Here is a 17,922-nt window from a genome sequence, read left to right on the forward strand (position 1 = left end):
TTAGAAAGCCTCACTGGCCACTGCTTCCTCTGGTGCTACCTCTTTTCTGAAATAATAAAAAAAAAGGCAAAAAACAAATAAACAATTCAGACTTCTATTCATTACTAACATGCATATTTCCATATAGAACTACACTTTCAGACATGCATTTTAGAAAATATTTGACACATTAACTTTATATTTTACACATATCATTACAGAATTGTTCTGCACCTTTTCTGTTTTCTGGAGTGGAGAACAATCATCGTCACAATTGCGATCAGTGTCAGACCTCCGATTACTGAACCAACCACAATGCCTGTGAGATTACCTGAAAATGACAAAACAGATTCCTTCATTAGATACAGAACATGTGCAGGATAGAACAGAAACAATTGAACACTATAGTAGATAATCTAATTCAAAAGAACACTAGTAGATAATCAGATTATGGTGAATGTCAGTCATGTGCAGGTAATCAAACACAATCAGCTGGTACTGAAGCTCAGTGTCAGGTCTGAACCATGACCACATGACCTTCTCAGAGTTTACTGGTCAGTGTGAGAGTATGTCTGTAGGGGTTTGGAGAAGTAGTCAAGGACACGACGTTGCTTGACCACAAACAGACCAGCAATGACAACACACGATCAACTTTTCTGTTCCTGTCAAGAAAACTGAACTGACTCAGACTAAACATGAACAGTCAAGTCACTATAAGTAACTGGAAAAGCACTAGGAGAGTGGTCTGTCAGTACAGAGTTGGTCCACTGGTCCATGATCGTCCATGTCTGGTCCAGCTGTGTTTTATGTCCTTGTCTCTGACTAGGCAGGACGTCTGTCCAACACACCAGAACCATCAGACTAATCTGGGTCTTCAGTGTCCTGAAGATGACCCTATAGTCCACCATGTCCAACCTGTTGTGTGTCCTTTGTCCTCTTAAACTGAAGGGACAAACAGGATGTCCACTCATAAAGGGACACAGGCTCAGTGAGTTCTGGTCCGACGGTACCGATGGCTGCAGATGTGGTTTTTCTCTGGTGAACTATGTGAGTTATGCCAGTATCCAACCCTTCAAATGTCTGTCCAACACAGTTCCACCCACTGAAACACCCCCCCCGCCCCCCGCCCCCCACCCACCCACACCGGCTTCCTCTACCGTTGACACCAGTTAGGCCCCGCCCACAAAAAACATCATCACTGTTTACTAACACCAAAATGGTCAATCAGCAGTAAGGACATGTTGTTGTCCCAGATCCAATCATAGACACTGTTCATGAACTCATTGTCCTCTTGTGTCCACAGTACTGTGGTCATATATGGAGTATACGCCCCCCCCGTACCCACCACAACCACATGATGTCAATCCACTACAGTTTAACATGGTTTAAGATAAGATAAGATAAGCCTTTATTAGTCCCACAAGGGGGAATTCCAGGTTACAGTAGCAAAGCACAAAAAGCAGAAGAGCAGAAGAGGTGCAAAATCAGAAGATAAAGACAAATCGAAAAAGTTATCTATATTATTTACAGTTGTGTGTATGTTGATCATGTTACTGGTTGAATAGGGATACTGTTTATTACAGAGTTATTTGGATCAGTTTCTGTTGTGGAACCAGACCACTGCAGAAGGACAGACCTGTCCTACCTGTCCCACCTGTCCCACCTGTCCCACCTGTCCTTCATACACTTCAGGTGTCTCATCCTGTCACTAAAGGAGCTCCTCGGTGCAGTGAGCGTGTGTTGGAGGGGGTGGAGTCTTTGTCCATCATGGAGGACAGCTGGGCTGTCTTCCTCCTGTCCCCCACCTCCTCCACCTGTTCCAGAGGACATCTGTGGACAGAGCTGTCCTTCTTAATCAGTTTGTCCAGCCTCTTCCTGTCAGCTGCTGTGATGCAGCTGTCTGTCCACTGGCTTCCACTTTATTTTAGAATTGATTTTAAAGTTTACTTTTTGCTTTTAGAGCTCTTCAAGGCCTTGCCCCTCCTTTTATCTGGGCTAAACCCAAACAGGGCCTTAAGGTCAGAGAATCAGCTGTTACTGGAAGTGCCCAGAACCCAGACCAGGCCTTCTGAGTGACTGAACCCTAGGGTCAGGGTCAGGGGTCAGGGGTCAGGGTTAGGGTTAGGCTCTGGAACAAGCTGCCCCCACACATGAAAACAATCACAGACTTTGGCCTTTTTAAATCCAGGCTTAAAACGTATTTATTCCAACTGTCTTTTAACCTTCAGTAATGCTGTAACACATTACTTATACTTATATTGTTTTTATTATTGATTATTATTGATTTTTATATGTGTTGATTTAAATGGAAAGCACTTTAAGTGTTCTAAAGGGCTCTACAAATATTGATTGATTGATTGATTGATTGATTGATTGATTGATTGATTGATTGATTGATTGAAGTTGGGAATGGGAATATGTGTGTATCATATTGACTTCATTGCAGTTTGTTCCCTGTACTTATATGTGTCTACAGTTTATAGTTGTGTAATCCCTTCATAGCTCATTGGACTGATCACATGGTCCATCCATCTCAGACCTCTGCACATTCAACCACTCACACACTTTTCACTGGTACTGATGAGTCACAATAAGGATCAAAGTCATTGAATAAATGGGATTTGCTCATTGGATCGTACTGGTGACCACGCAGCTCGTCTCCTCTCCAGACCACTGGCCGGTCCTCAGACAAACCCGCTCCGATGAGCCTTTGAGAGTGTAGCCTTCATCGCAGGTAAAATTGACCTTAGCTCCTCGTAGATAAGTCGTCCCTTCTTTTTTTCCATTGTTTGGTGGTGAGAGCCAGCCACAAGTTACCACTGCACAAGAAAACAAACATAGTGAAATCAACTATCGGATATTAGTGTCATGTTCACACCTCTTATCTTACCTGGTTTTAAATCTTCTACAAGAGAAATGTGACTCTGAAAAGACAGTCTGGTGGCATTTCCCATCTGTGGACTCCGACCTACCAGGATATCATACCTGCAAGACGAAGGACAAAAGGACAGGAGTTTGGAGACAGTTCAGAAAAAATACTCCTGTAAAAAGACTACGACAGTATGAAGTTTGTCACACTTAAGACAAGGTTAAACTTTGAGTATCATTATTGTGACATTATTGTGAAAAAAATATTATGGAATAAATGTATACCTTTCATGCAGTGTCTTGTGTTGAATTTATTGGAAAAATTGTGTAGTTTCAGAATATAACATCAAAAAATGTGTATTACTTGTCCTTGTGTGACTTTTTGCATGATGTTTGCTGAAAAGTGGGCAAAAAATTACCCTTTTCAGTGACAATTTGAAAACCCATATTAATCCTGTTGCTGCTTGCAAATGTTCTTTGAACTTACTTCCTTTTAACCTTAGAAGAAGAGCTTATGGTCTGGCCTTTTGAATGAGGATCAGTTTCAGTGATTTCAGTTCAAAGTCAATGACGTCAGATCAGCCAGCTCCTCAGAAGACGACCTGGGACAATTTTGCTTGGATTTTTTGGCTTCTAGGTAAGAATTGGACTTATAATTCTTTATGTAGAGTTGATATTATCATAAATCTGTATGTATTATACACCATTCTCTTTCTTTTTCTGTTGTGAATGAAGCATTACCCAACAATTAAGTCTATTCTAATATTAGATCAGTAAAATCATTACTTTTACTAACCCTACCCCCATCAGTTTTTAGTTTGTAAAAAAAATACATACCACTGTAAAAAAAAAAAAAAAAAATTTGCATTCACTCAATTTTCAATATCTAGCTTCCAAAATTTAATCAATTATGTCCACCTAGATTTTACAGCCAAATTTTCATATTTGTTTTTGAAACTGCCCACCAATTTGTTAGATTTGGACTTGCTCTGTCAATGATGACGCCAATTTAAGCAGCCAGAATCACTTTAGGAAGGCTTCTATATATCAATTTATAGTTAAACTAATAAAACAACTCTTACACATGTTATGGAGTAATGCCTAATTGATTTTTTTTTTTTTTTAATTTCAGACTGACTGAATAGGGCTAAGATGTCAAGACGAAAGCCATCCAGGGGTGGAGAAAGGAAGGAGTATTCAAAGCTCACAGATGAAGAGACGAAAGCATGTTATGTTTGATTTTTGACAGAAATTAAATGGTTAAATCCAATAGTGCATAGGCCAAATTTCATGTTTTTTTGTTTCAACCTTGTGTCAATAAAGGTTCAGTGATTTGAAAACCACAAAAGATTTTGCATAAATAATTTCAGATTCCTGAGAAAATTTGACCCTAAACTGATATATTTTCAGTCCGTAAACAAGAACTTGAATTTTTGCCCTTAATGTCACTAAAATGCAACTCAAACCTTGAACCTTGTCTTAAGTAGATTTGATCATTGAACAGACGTGAAAACGGTAAGTTGATCGGACCAATATTTTGGCAGATATTAGTAATTTTGAACACAACAGCCTTAGAATCACGTTGCTATAGGCTTTGGCGGTGACTGTTGGACAAATACGGTACAGCATGTGTGAATACACTAATATCGGTGCAGAGGAACCAGGATGCTGCCCCTCAAGGTTGGGATGTGGATTTTAAAAACACGCCCCCCCCCCTTTTCACATCCCACCCTCAGTACGGACAATGATAAAGTCCAGGATCTAGAACACAGGGAACCACAGGCCAATGCACTAGTTTTATTATTATCACTAGTGCGTTTGGATCTTTTTTATGAATTACTTTATGATAGCTCTGCCTTGTTCTTCTACGTTATTTTTAAAACACATCTTAAGAAATCTATAATCAATGATGAAACAATGCTAAATTAATGTAACTGTCTTTTTCTATGTGCTCTGTAAATGTAGAAATTGTAATATTTTTATATTGAGAATTAATCACATTGTTCTTGAAACAAATCATGAGAAATCTATAATCAATAATGAAACAATGCTAAATGAATGTAACTATGTCTTTTTTTCTGTCCATGTGCTTTGTAAACTTTAATATTGGGAATGGACCCCAGGAAGAATAGTCTGTACTTAGGTAAAAACTAATGGGGATCCTTAAATAAAGAAATAAAGAAATATACTGACATCTAGCGACTGAAGTTAGTAAATGCGCCGTTCCTGTTTTTAACTTCATTTCCCATCATGCAGCATAGTACTGCACTTCCTGTCAACTGACATGGCCATAGCAACGTGATAGTAAGGTTATTATATTCAAAATGACTAATATCTGCCAAAATATTGGTCTGATCAACATCCCGAGATATTTAATGTGGAGCAAGGTTATAATAGTTTTGGATTTTTCATTATAGTTTAGTTTTATTTAGTTTTGACTTTTTTTTCTCTATTTCAGTTAGTTGTGATTCATTTTTAGTGCAGGTTTGCTAGTTACCTCCGCCAGGAGGTATTGTGATGGCTTTGCTTTGTGTGCGTGCGTGTTTGTTCATTAGCAAGATAACTCAAAAAGTTATGGACGGATTTTCATGAAATTTTCAGGAAATGTTGATACTGGCACAAGGAAGAAATTTTTAAATTTTGATGGTGATCGGGGGTGGGGAGGCCCACAGGGGGGCCCCACTGATCAGCCTTGGCAGAGGTCTGCGCTCTCAGAGTGCTTTTCTTGTTTTTATTAGTTTTCATTTTTCTCTAAATGCATAGTTTTAGTTTAGTTTTACTATTAATTTTCGTTTTGTCGTATCTTTTCTCTTCTTCATCGTCGTATTCACATAAATTCCAGACAGGACTCTGCTTTCTCCCAACTTTAGTTTCCATGTTTCCAGGTAGAGTGGGGACGAGAAACCGACTATAAACGACAAGTGACGAGAAGTGACAAACCATGAATTGTCGTATGGTGCCGCTAGCTAAAATTGCTACAGCAAAATAAATCACTTTCGTATCAATCCAACATTGACAAAGATGAAAACGAAGGGAATTTTATCAATAATTTTTATAGGTTTTAGTTAGTTTTGTAAGCACACAATACAGTTTCGGTTAGTTATCATTTTTTTCTTTTAATTATAGTTTTTATTTATTTCAGTTAACGAAAATGTTTTTTCAACTCAGTTTTCATCATTTCTTTATTTTTTTGTTAACGATAATAACCTTGATGTGGAGGTGGAACTATTCCTCAACTGTAGAAACCAAACTGGACAGAAAAAAACATCTACATTTATCAGAACTGTGCAGATACACACACACACACACACACACACACACACACACACAGACCTCTGGGTATTGTGGTATAGATGTAAGTTTTTTTCCATACCTACAGAACTGTGCTCCCTCTCCAACACAGATTTCAGATGCCTGACTGTGAAGTGGATCGTCTGGATGATCAGGTGCTGAAAACACTGGGATAAAAGCAGGGTCATGTTTGGGAGCAAAGAAATATTCTTCCAGAAGGAGGTCAGAATCGTAGGTGAACAAAGAAGACTCATTGGATATGGCCCCTGGAACACACAACAAAAAAACAAATGAAGGAAGTTCTTACTTTACTGTGGCATAAATGAGACATGTTTTAGGTGTTTGTTTTAGGGATGCACAATAAGTATTTTTTACAACCGATACTGATAACCGATAACTTCCTGCTTCTTGCAACCAATACTGATCCCAAACCCTAATAGTTCCCTTTGTTCCAGTAGTTTTCTTCTTATTTCCAGTTGGTGTTAAACTTTGTTAATAGTCCAATAAAGGCTTCTCCAGAACCTAAAGCCTCTGTCTGCCTCATATGGACAATAGTCCAAGGGTTTTCAGTTCTATTTATGTCCAAAGACAGAATTTGGAGATGATCGACCACTGTTTTCACACATTCAGCTCCGTTCAGCTTTGTCTCTGTAATGTGTCCCTATGGAGAGGACAAGGCTGAACGTGGACAACAGCCATTAAACTGGGGTTGTGAAAGTGGGCGTGGCTATTGATGTCCACACCTACTTAGGTGATGATTGATCACTGTTCTGGACATTAAGCTATGATCAGCTGTTTGGACGCTCAGTGTTTTTGAAAGTCCCTGTTCTTCTGCTGCTGTCAGAACAAAACAGACAAAACAACCACTGGATCTGGATCTGGGTCTGGATCTTCCTTTGGGTCTGGATCTTCCTCTGGGTCTGGATCTGGATCTTCTTCTTGGTCTGGATCTTCCTCTTGGTCTGGATCTTCTTCTTGGTCTGGATCTTCCTCTTGGTCTGGATCTTCCTCTGGGTCTGGATCTGGATCTTCCTCTTGGTCTAGATCTGCCTCTTGGTCTGGATCTGGATCTTCCTCTGGGTCTGGATCTGGATCTTCCTCTTGGTCTGGATCTTCCTCTTGGTCTAGATCTGGATCTTCCTCTGGGTCTGGATCTTCTTCTTGGTCTGGATCTTCCTCTTGGTCTGGATCTGGATCTTCCTCTGGGTCTGGATCTGGATCTTCCTCTTGGTCTGGATCTTCCTCTTGGTCTGGATCTTCTTCTTGGTCTTACAGCTGTACCAGAATAAGGAACTGAAAACCCTTTGACTGACAAACATTAGACTGATCCACACCTCTTCTTCTTCTTCTTCTTCTTCTTCTTCTTCTTCTGGGTTTTTATGGCGGTTGCCAAGGCAATTTAGATTCATTATTATGGGCTGTTTTTATCGGTGAAAACTTTAATTATCGGAATAATCTGAATGACATCTTTTTTTTTTCAATATCAGACTGATAATTATCGGTCTGATAGTTACTGTGCATCCCTAGTTTGTTTATTTCTTACAGCTTGCGCCAAAGTTGAACACTTCCTGTGGGTCGCTCTGGTTCTGAACAGGTAGACCGCTGTTCAAGGTGAGGTCATCTTTAGGGTTCCCATTCAGGTTCCCCAACAGCCCACGTGTAGCGTCTCTGAAGGCCTCAGGCAGGAGGACAGTGGTCGTCATGGTCCCCTCCCGTAGACGCACCTCCACTCCAGCTCCAGTGGGAAACATCACCGTCACATTTGAAGACAACGGAGAAAAGACAAACACACCTAAAAGAAACGTGGGCGGAATAAATTGAAAAAGTCATTAGAGAGAAGCAGCTTTTTTTAGTAAAATACTGAGCCTGTTTAAATGAACATGAACATCCCATAAATGAGACTAATCTGATAATCACTGTAACCAGATGTGATGCGTTCACAGTCACTTCAAAAATGCGATAATAGAAAAACCCTGGTTTACATGTTTCAGTCCGTTATTTGTTTTCTTTCAGAGTACATACGTACGTTATGACTAGAGGTGTGTATTGGCAAGAATACTGGCAATACGATACAAATCATAATACTAGGACCACGATACAATATATCGCGATATATCACAGTACTGTTTAGGGATGTTAAGAGATTATTTCCTGGAAAAATTGAATTATACCATAAATATGCACAAATACTAAACATATTTTTATTTGTTCAGAACACAATTTAATACTATATCCCAAAACTTTCCTCTGTAAAAACTAACATTTTTTTTTACAGATAAATAAAAATAAAATTACAATCACAAAACACACAGAAAGAAAAAAAAAAGAAAAAAAAAAAGAAGTTTTACAGATATTGCAGTTTCAGATCCTGCTCAAATGTTCATATTCTATTAGTTGTGAATAGAATGTATAGTGTTCAGTCTCTGAATCATCCAACATCCGAACATTATTTTAATGCAACGAACTAACATCTGCCTCTCAGACAGTAAAAAGTGCTTTTAGGATGATTGAAAGAACCATTATTTAGCAAAACAGTGTTATCAGTTTAAAAAAACTATATGTATGACCTGCAATATCATAATACTACTGTTTTATTATACAAACAATAGAGTAAAACACCCATGTGAATATAGAAATAAAAGAGCAAAATAAAAAATAAAAAAACAAAAACATGAACCTCCGCCATATCTGCATTTGAATAAATACCTAAAAATACAGATTCAGTGTCATGAAATGAGTATCGCGAGATATATTGCGGAAGCGATATTTTCTTACACCCCTAGTTATGACATCAGACGTACACTTCCTGTCCTTTTCTAAACACCTGGTCTTGTCTGGGACATTCTAAAGGACGACTTGTGGAATGTGTCTCCATTCCTGTGTGTCCTCCTGTCAAACAGATGGAGGATGTGGACAGTTTTCATTTGTTGTTGCATAAATGTGTTTCCTTTTCACTACATAAGTCAGTCTATGTCGACTTTTCACTGCTTTGTACCATGTTTGTTTACCTTTTTCCTTTGGCTCACATTGTCGCTGCGTTACTTCCATTTATATAATTTTTTTGTTTGTTTGTTTTACACATGCACAGATGTGAAAAAACTAAATAAATCAGATGAACCTGTTTACATGCATGAAGACATCAGTGTATTGGGGACAAATCTGGGTGTGTTAATCTGATTTCAGATAACTGTCATTATTGGATGAAGCCGATCAGATTATCCTGTTTACATTATCAATAATAACCTAAAAACACCAGAAATCAGATGATGATGGGAGTATTAGTACGGATGTAAACAGACTCACAGTATACACTTCTTAGTTGCAGGCTGTACCTAGTGTTGAACAGTATTTTGGTAAAACTTGAACATTAGAACTCAGTGTAATCTCACATTAATGAAATAAACTAGAAACAGGCAGTTTTCTCAAACATACTTTTCTTATTAACCTCCTAAGACCCAGCTGTGGGTTTTCTGTCCATATTTGTGGACAAGAGTTTCACAAATTTATACAAAAAACAAAAAGAAAAGAAAACTGTCCACATTCCATAAAAATTTTAAAAACTGCATCTGAAAAAACTGTTGCATCATGATGTTTCCAATATAGGCACTTATTTAATAAAAAAACAAAAATAGCTTGTACTTTGCGGACATTTCCTGGGTCTTAGGAGGTTAAGGCTGTAGGTGCAGAGATACTAGACTGAGCTCATGAAATCGCGTTGTATATGACACCAGTTTATTGCATTTGGCGTGCTATACGTACACATTTTCATCCTTTTGCGTATTATTTAACACCATTTCATGGCGTGTCAATGCTATAGCGCTAATCACGCTAATCGTTAACAGCTAACCCTAATCGCGCTAGCCGCTAATCACACTAATGCCGTGTTATTTTATGTATTGTAAATACACAGGCTGAAAGCTTATAATGCGTACAGATATCATGCCACTTTTAGTTGGCGTGTTATCTGTACGCAATTCATGATATCATGTTGGAGAAATGATTCCAAATACAAACATTAGAGCACATTGTTCATTTAATTCAGAAATTAGAGCAGTGTGTGTGTGTGTGTGTGTGTGTGTGTGTTATACATCTACTGTCCACCTGAGATCAGCTGTCCCAAACCAATGATCTAACCATTAACTTACAATAAAACAATAAAACTAGATATGAGGGAAGGGCTGCACATGTGCTCTGAGATTCACAAAAGGAAATAAGTCTGAAGGTCACAGGTTACACACACACACACACACACCTACACACACCAGGAGCTGAGTGTGAGTTGTGATTACACTGGTTAATACTATTCGACCGCAGGACCCAGAAGTGGAAGTAGAATCTACTGTCTGTTCCTTTGGTCAAATGTTCTAGAGCAGGACTGTCCAACTCCTTCAGTTCAGGTTCCAAATACAGACCAGAGCGATAATAACAGCAGAAGAACCCTAGAGTGACCTGCACAGCATGAATATTAGCAAAGAACTGGATCCCATTAACATATTCAACTACATCACAGAGCAGGTAGGACATGAGGGGAATGATGGTCTCTGACCTTTGAGGTCCATCCAGCTCTGCTCAGTGAAGGACAGACGTTTTTGATTCTGCAGAACCTCCAGGTGGTCGTTTCCACCGACCAGACGCACCTCGATAACATCAGATGATGCTTCCTGCATGGCTACAGCTGACAGTTTAGTGGCCTTTGTTCCCTCTAAAAAGAAAAATACAAATAAAAATAAATATTATGTTAACCCTTAAAGACCCACACATCCACCTTTAACCCTTAAAGACCCAAACGTCCTCCTTTAACCCTTAAAGATCCAAAAGTCCACCTTTAATCCTTAAAGACCCAAACATCCACCTTTAACCCTTAAAGACCCACACATCCACCTTTAACCCTTAAAGACCCAAACGTCCTCCTTTAACCCTTAAAGATCCAAAAGTCCACCTTTAATCCTTAAAGACCCAAACATCCACCTTTAACCCTTAAAGACCCAAACGTCCACCTTTAACCCTTAAAGATCCAAAAGTCCACCTTTAACCTTTACAGACCCAAACATCCACCTTTAACCCTTAAAGACCCAAACGTCCTCCTTTAACCCTTAAAGATCCAAAAGTCCACCTTTAACTCTTACAGACCCAAACATCCACCTTTAACCCTTAAAGACCCAAACGTCCACCTTTAACCCTTAAAGATCCAAAAGTCCACCTTTAACCCTTAAAGACCCAAACATCCACCTTCAACCCTTAAAGACCCAAACGTCCACCTTTAACCCTTAAAGACCCAAACGTCCTCCTTTAACCCTTAAAGATCCAAAAGTCCACCTTTAACCCTTAAAGACCCAAACGTCCACCTTTAACCCTTAAAGACCCAAACGTCCTCCTTTAACCCTTAAAGATCCAAAAGTCCACCTTTAACCCTTACAGACCAAAATGTCCACCTTTAACCCTTAAAGATCCAAAAGTCCACCTTTAACCCTTACAGACCAAAATGTCCACCTTTAACCCTTAAAGACCCAAACGTCCACCTTTAACCCTTAAAGACCCAAACGTCCTCCTTTAACCCTTAAAGATCCAAAAGTCCACCTTTAACCCTTACAGACCAAAATGTCCACCTTTAACCCTTAAAGACCCAAATGTCCACCTTTAACCTAAACCATCTACTGATCTAAACTGTTTAATACCTTTTGATCCACTAATCCTATCAATCCATGTCAGTGATTAGTGTAAAATACAGTTCTTCATCTTTTCATGGTCATCAGATGTGACCATATTTGGACATTCAGAGGCTCTGTAGTTACCGTGGAAACACTGTCATCTTCTACAACATTGATTCCCCAGTAAAACCCATGGAGTTGGATCAATGACAGTGGATGGACACACTGGGTTTATGTTCAGTTAATGACAGACTGGACTGAAAAAGACACTGTTTATTCAGTTTGATCTGTTTCTGATAGAATAACCATCAACTTTAATCTGAGCTTTAATTAAAACATCTACATGATCAGTGAATTAAATATAGAAAATACCTGATTTTTCAATGAAAAATTGCTAAATACAAAGGATAATATTATCATAAATAGTGACAAATCCCTTATTAAAAGCTAAATGGGAAGAAAAATTATTTTGGGAACTGACATAAAAGCATGACCAGGTCGTTCTGGGTTAAATTAGTGACTCAGTAAATCCATGTGGATAATATCTGATGGATCTGCTGTTAGGGGGGTGTGTCCTTCAGTATCTCACCATTCACAGGTTCTGTTCTGCCTTGGATCATCAGCTGTTTATCTGCTGATGTCACTAAGGTGTATTCTCCTTTACCATTAAAGGAGAAGCTGACGCCATCAAATGTGATGAAGTGAGGATCTCCAAACACCACAGCTGGAAGAAGAAAAGGAATCAGAGGTGTAAAAAATGAAGACAACACCCAGGACAGAAAAAAAAAAAAAATGCAGTGAGCTTTAAGACAATAGAGAACATAGGACTGTTGTTCTGAGGTGGTCTACACTGGTGCCTTCAGAAGAAGAAACAATGAAAGCAGGAAACAGATCAACAGTGATTAAAGCCACGTCATGTCCTGTCAGACTGTATTCCACATTCAACTGTTCTAAATAATATGCAGGACAAATACTGTACGAGCAGTGAGTAGTAATTAGGGATGCACCGATCTGATACCAGCATCGGCATCCGATACTCATTGTGTGTACTCATACTCGTACTTGTACTCGTAACCCAATACAGCTGCACCGATACCACTTACGGCCATGTGACATTCACAGTTCAGTGCAGCAGGTACGCAGCAGTGGAATAATGTGTGGGGAGTGTGAAGAGTGTGGAGATTTAACCAAATAAGTGGCGGTGATAAAAGTAACGCTGACTGCAAGTAATGTTAAAGACACAGACAGATACGGACGCAGTGTTCTGTCCGTCCTCTGTGTACATTCCATCTGTTTCCCAGGTGCTGGCGGATGAGTACCCAGACAGAGAATACCAGTGGGAACCATGGAGGTAGAGGATCTGTTCAAAGAGCAACTGTGTGAGTTAGAGAAAAACTACTGACAGATTTAGGACAACTACCCAGGACTGGTCCGGTTTCTTATAATACTATGGGGGTACGGAGCGGTGTGGACCACCACCAGAGGAAGTGAAAACGAAACTTATGGCTCTTTTCTCTTTTCTCTACCTGCTGAAGCTAAGCTTTCAAACCTTACCAGTGAAAACGCTACATTATTAGTATCACATTAGTGTTACCTCTGTTGTCTCCATGTTTGTTATTACTGACTTTCTTCTTCTCAAAAAACTTTACTCTTCTTCGTGGTATTTGTCCAGTATGGTTAATTCAGAGCGGCGCCCCCTGGTGGATTAATTGACAAACGCTCGTTCCAACACATTAAATGTCAGTAGCAGCACTTTGTTCCAGTCAGACTAATGACAACGACAATAAAGCACATTTACAAAAGGAACTAAGAACTGGAATGGGATTATTAAGTACTCGTATCGGTACTTGGTATCGGCAAGTACTCAAATGGAAGTACTCGTACTCGGTCTGGAAAAAAGTGGTATCGGTGCATCCCTAGTAGTAATAGTGCAATGAAATGAATATGTGGAGGTATTTTAAAGCTCGATTCACACCTACTGTGTTTGGTTCATTTAAAACCAAATGAACAAACCAGAGTTCATCTCCTGGGAAAGTCTGGACCTTTATTTAGGTGTGAATACAAACATGAGAACTCTGATTCAAACCAAACAAGCTTGTTGGTCCGATTCAAGGGGTAGTGCCAAGTGCAAGGGCCAAGGGGGAGGGGTAAGGGGGAGGGGCCAAGGGGTGAATCAGGCCTTAGACCCTTTGGTGTTCCTGCAGCCTGTCCATGGTGTACATACCCTCAGTTTGGACTCCCTCACCTGAGCTGGGGGCCTGGTAGCGTCTGCAGTCGCTGGACGGCCGATGCTTAAAGTAGTAGTGGCAGTTGTCGGACCACAGGCAGCAGTAGTAAAAGCTGAGGACATCATACACCCAGTGAGACTGTCCAGGGATGCGGGGGGGCTTTTTGTACGGCGGTGAGCCCCAGTCATGGCCCCGGTCTGGGGTACTGCCTCCAATAGAGTCCGCCGTCAGAACCTGAGAGCCTGTGCTGTCATAGCAACACTGCTGCCCCGCTGCATACTTCGGACTGCGGACGAAGGTTCAGATGGTCAACGAGGATGATGAAGATGATAAACTAATAGAGTTATGAGTGGGTCATGAACAGTTTCTACTGATAAGGAAACAGTCAGTAATTAATGAATGCAAGATAAATCAGTAATGTGCACAGTGATAAGATAAACAGGATAATCTAGTAAATATATATGTGTTATAAACCAATAAAGATACAATGAATATCATTCACTTTTGAATTTACCAAAATCCAAACCAAGCAGTGAGTGGGACTGTTCCATTAAAGCAGTGGTCCTCAGTCTTTTTCTGTGGACCCCCTTTGGAGGACCATAAACCTCCAGTCCACTGTACCAGTGGTTCAATTAGAACGTTTATTGACAGAAACATCAATATTGTATCAATACTTTGTGTTTTTTCCTTGAATAATTTTTGTTCAAATTAAAAATAACTTAGGTTTTTGCTTGAATAATACAAATAAATTCAACCAAACTGCTCCGAGACAATATTTATGCAAATAAAAATAGGAAATGCAGTTATCTACAACTATGACAATAAAGTTACTTTTTCAGACCAACAAACACACTTTTGTTCCACAGATGAACATGTGACCCATACACTGTAAGCCCTGAAGTCAAATATACTTTAAAAAAAAACTAATTAGAATGCACTTAAACATGTAAGTTTGATGACATTACTAGAAAATATTCAGTATAGTCAACTCATCTGTAGATATAGTTGAATGTGTGAATAAATGTAAGTTAAATGGATTTACATTAATAGGTTTTAGGTCTGACCACACCTCTTTTCCTTTTAACCTCCTCAGACCCAGCTATAGGTCTTCTGTCCACATTTCACAACTTTATAGAAAAAAAAAAAAAAAAAAAGAAAAGAAAACTCTCCACCACAAAGGACATTCCATAAAATTTTAAAAACTGCATCTGAAAAAACTGTTGCATCATCATGTTTCCAATAAAGGCACTTATTTAATAAAAAACCAAAAGAGCTTGTACTTTGCTGACAATTCCTGGGTCTTAGGAGGTTAACCATGTCAATCATTACCTGTTCATGTTTGTGTGCACATGTCAGTGTCAGTGCTTTGGGTCAAACAGTGGCTGTTAGAGGAGCTTAGTGTTTATCAGACAAAATACAACTGAAACTGTTCTGACTGTCAGCTGTCGACGACTGGTTGATTTAACTGCGAGAGGAGTGTTTTGTTTTATTGTCCAACAGTTCCATCGACCTGTTCCACTGACATTTTCTCTTAGCTAGGTGTCCGCTAGCTGACTTGCTACTTTTCTCGGGGGGGGGGTGCTCACAGCGGCTGTGGCTCAGGTGGTAGAGCGAGTCGTCCAATAACCAAAGGGTGGGCGGTTCAAATCCTGCTCTGTCCTAGTCAGTCCGTTGTGTCCTTGGGCAAGACACTTCACCCTCCCTGCCTCCAGTGCCACCCACACTGGTGTATGAATGTTTGGTGGTGGTCAGAGGGGCTGTAGGTGCAAATTGGCAGCCACGTTTCTGTCAGTCTGCCCCAGGGCAGCTGTGGATACAGATGTAGTTTACCACCACCAGAGTGTGAATGTGAGAGCGAATGAATAATGGGTCAATAAAGTAAAGCGCTTTGGGTGTCTAGAAAAGCACTATATAAATCCAATCCATCATTATTATTATTATTATTATTATTATTATTATTATTGTTGTTGTTGTTGTTGTTGTTATTATTATTATTAGTATCATGAACTTTTATCTGTTAGAACATAGCACCATTGTTATGACCCTGGGTCATAATTTGTTTATTTACGTGTATGTATGTATATATGTTTCTGTTTAGTGTGTGTATTCTCCCCCAGCCTGTAGGTGTGCTGTGCCCTTTTTGTGTCTGTTTGTTTTGCAGGAAGCTGATTGGTGGAGCGTGATTGCCCGGCCCCTTTAAATGGCCCTGGATCCAGCTGTTCGCTCTTTCTTGCCTCCTGCCAGCTTCCAACTGTGTGTTCCTGTGTGTGTGACTGTCAGTCTTGGTGTGTTTGTGTGTTTGTTCGAGATTGTATGTAGTTGTAAATAGTATTTTTGTAAATTTGATCCTTTTTCTGGTAGGGGAGGTCGGCTCTTTTATTTTCACCTTTTCTCCTGTTTTTGGTTAGGGAGTTTAGGTTAGTTTTCTGTATTTTATTTCTTGAATTTATTTTGGATTCGGTAATTTAGTTTTGAACAGTGAAGAAGATATGTGGTTTGTTGTTTTAGCCGCGCCCTCCCCTAACCCTTCTTTAGTTGTAAAAAAATAAATCTTGTGAACTTTAGTTTTTGACTGACGTGTGTGCTTGGGAGCTGGGAGGGGACAAAGCAGAGCAATATTATGTTTGCCCTGGTAAACCCCTAGGCTGGGGCGTAACACCATCAGTGGGTCCATGAGTCTGTTTCCATTGGACATCTGAGAACATTAAAGTCCAAACTGTCCAAACTGGTCCAAAACACAAACATGTGTGTCCATGTGTCTTTTCCAGTCCAGTCCTTGTCCATTGTTCAAACCTAAACTCTGTGTCTAGTCTAGTGACAGATCACCATGGAAGTAGATTGGTTTGGTGGACGTCCATAAAATGAGTCCAGGGTACTCCAACCATCAAACATTAGTTCCACCTGATACATGATCTAACCTGAAGAATAAACAAACACCCAGGACTGATCCCATGACCCCCCTGGGAAGACTTCACCCCCCCCCCCCCCCCCAGAGGGCCCACCCCATAGTTTGACCAACACTGCTTTAAAGCGTATACCATGCTTTAACCCTTTCGTGCATACTGGTCACCACAGTGGACGTTTATTCAAAGCTGTTCTCTTGTATATTCATGGATTTTATTGTTTTAGTTCCACATCAGCCAACACAGTGGACGCTTAAACGCATCATCCCATACACTGCAATTCATACCATTGCTGTAACTTTGCTGTTGTTGATAAACTTGATCTGCAGGAACATGTTTGAGTGTAAATCAATTCCTTGTAATTGTTATGAGACTGTAATTAACAGTTTGTTTGTTTGTTTTTTTACAAAAAAGGTTTTGTTTTTTTTTGCATATTATCTCCATAAAGTGAGTAATAACTAATATTCGAGTATATTAAAATGTGACAAAACATCAGATTAGCAGCATTTTAAAAGATTTTTTTCATAGTTTTCACACAGTATATCAGTAAATACATGTTTCTTTGCTTCAAAAATTAAACGCATGGTGTCCAGCTGAGTGGATATTTTTGCAATTCCATGAAAAATCGGTTCATATAAGAATTCACTCGCAGTGTTTTTTTCATGCCTTAGGAGGAATAAAAACACCAAAAAAAATATTGATTTATGCATGAAAGGGTTCAGCTCTACTGCTGGAGGATAAAGGCCTTGAACTGGATGAAGTTATAGATAATAAACAGTTCTATAAGAACCACCTCCACCACAGTCTTTTACTCATGTGGGAAAAACCAACTAAGAAGTTTTATCTGTCTTTCATCTTAATTTCACACTTTGGAACATTTACAGTGTAATTAATGAAATCACATATCCCATAATGCTAATGATGAAATGAAAACATTGAGAATTGTTTGGTTTTCCGTCATGAATTGTAAACAAATATAAACAGACAAACTATGAAACAGAGCCA

General features: G+C 39.4%; 1 protein-coding gene across 1 annotated transcript in view; it reads right to left on the minus strand.

Moving 5' to 3' along the window:
- LOC115429141 (sushi domain-containing protein 2) overlaps positions 1-17,922 on the minus strand; it is a 30,928-nt gene continuing 13,006 nt past the window's right edge. Inside the window, exons 8-16 of the mRNA XM_030148389.1 lie at positions 14,032-14,300; positions 12,376-12,510; positions 10,685-10,840; positions 7,682-7,930; positions 6,221-6,404; positions 2,870-2,964; positions 2,619-2,798; positions 214-310; positions 1-46 (exon numbers count right to left, since the gene is read on the minus strand). Of these exons, the coding sequence (XP_030004249.1) occupies positions 1-46; positions 214-310; positions 2,619-2,798; positions 2,870-2,964; positions 6,221-6,404; positions 7,682-7,930; positions 10,685-10,840; positions 12,376-12,510; positions 14,032-14,300 (1,411 nt within the window). The remainder of the gene's footprint in view (positions 47-213; positions 311-2,618; positions 2,799-2,869; positions 2,965-6,220; positions 6,405-7,681; positions 7,931-10,684; positions 10,841-12,375; positions 12,511-14,031; positions 14,301-17,922) is intronic.

The sequence above is a fragment of the Sphaeramia orbicularis genome, chromosome 12 (assembly GCF_902148855.1).
Source record: "Sphaeramia orbicularis chromosome 12, fSphaOr1.1, whole genome shotgun sequence".
Taxonomy (NCBI): Eukaryota; Metazoa; Chordata; class Actinopteri; order Kurtiformes; family Apogonidae; genus Sphaeramia; species Sphaeramia orbicularis.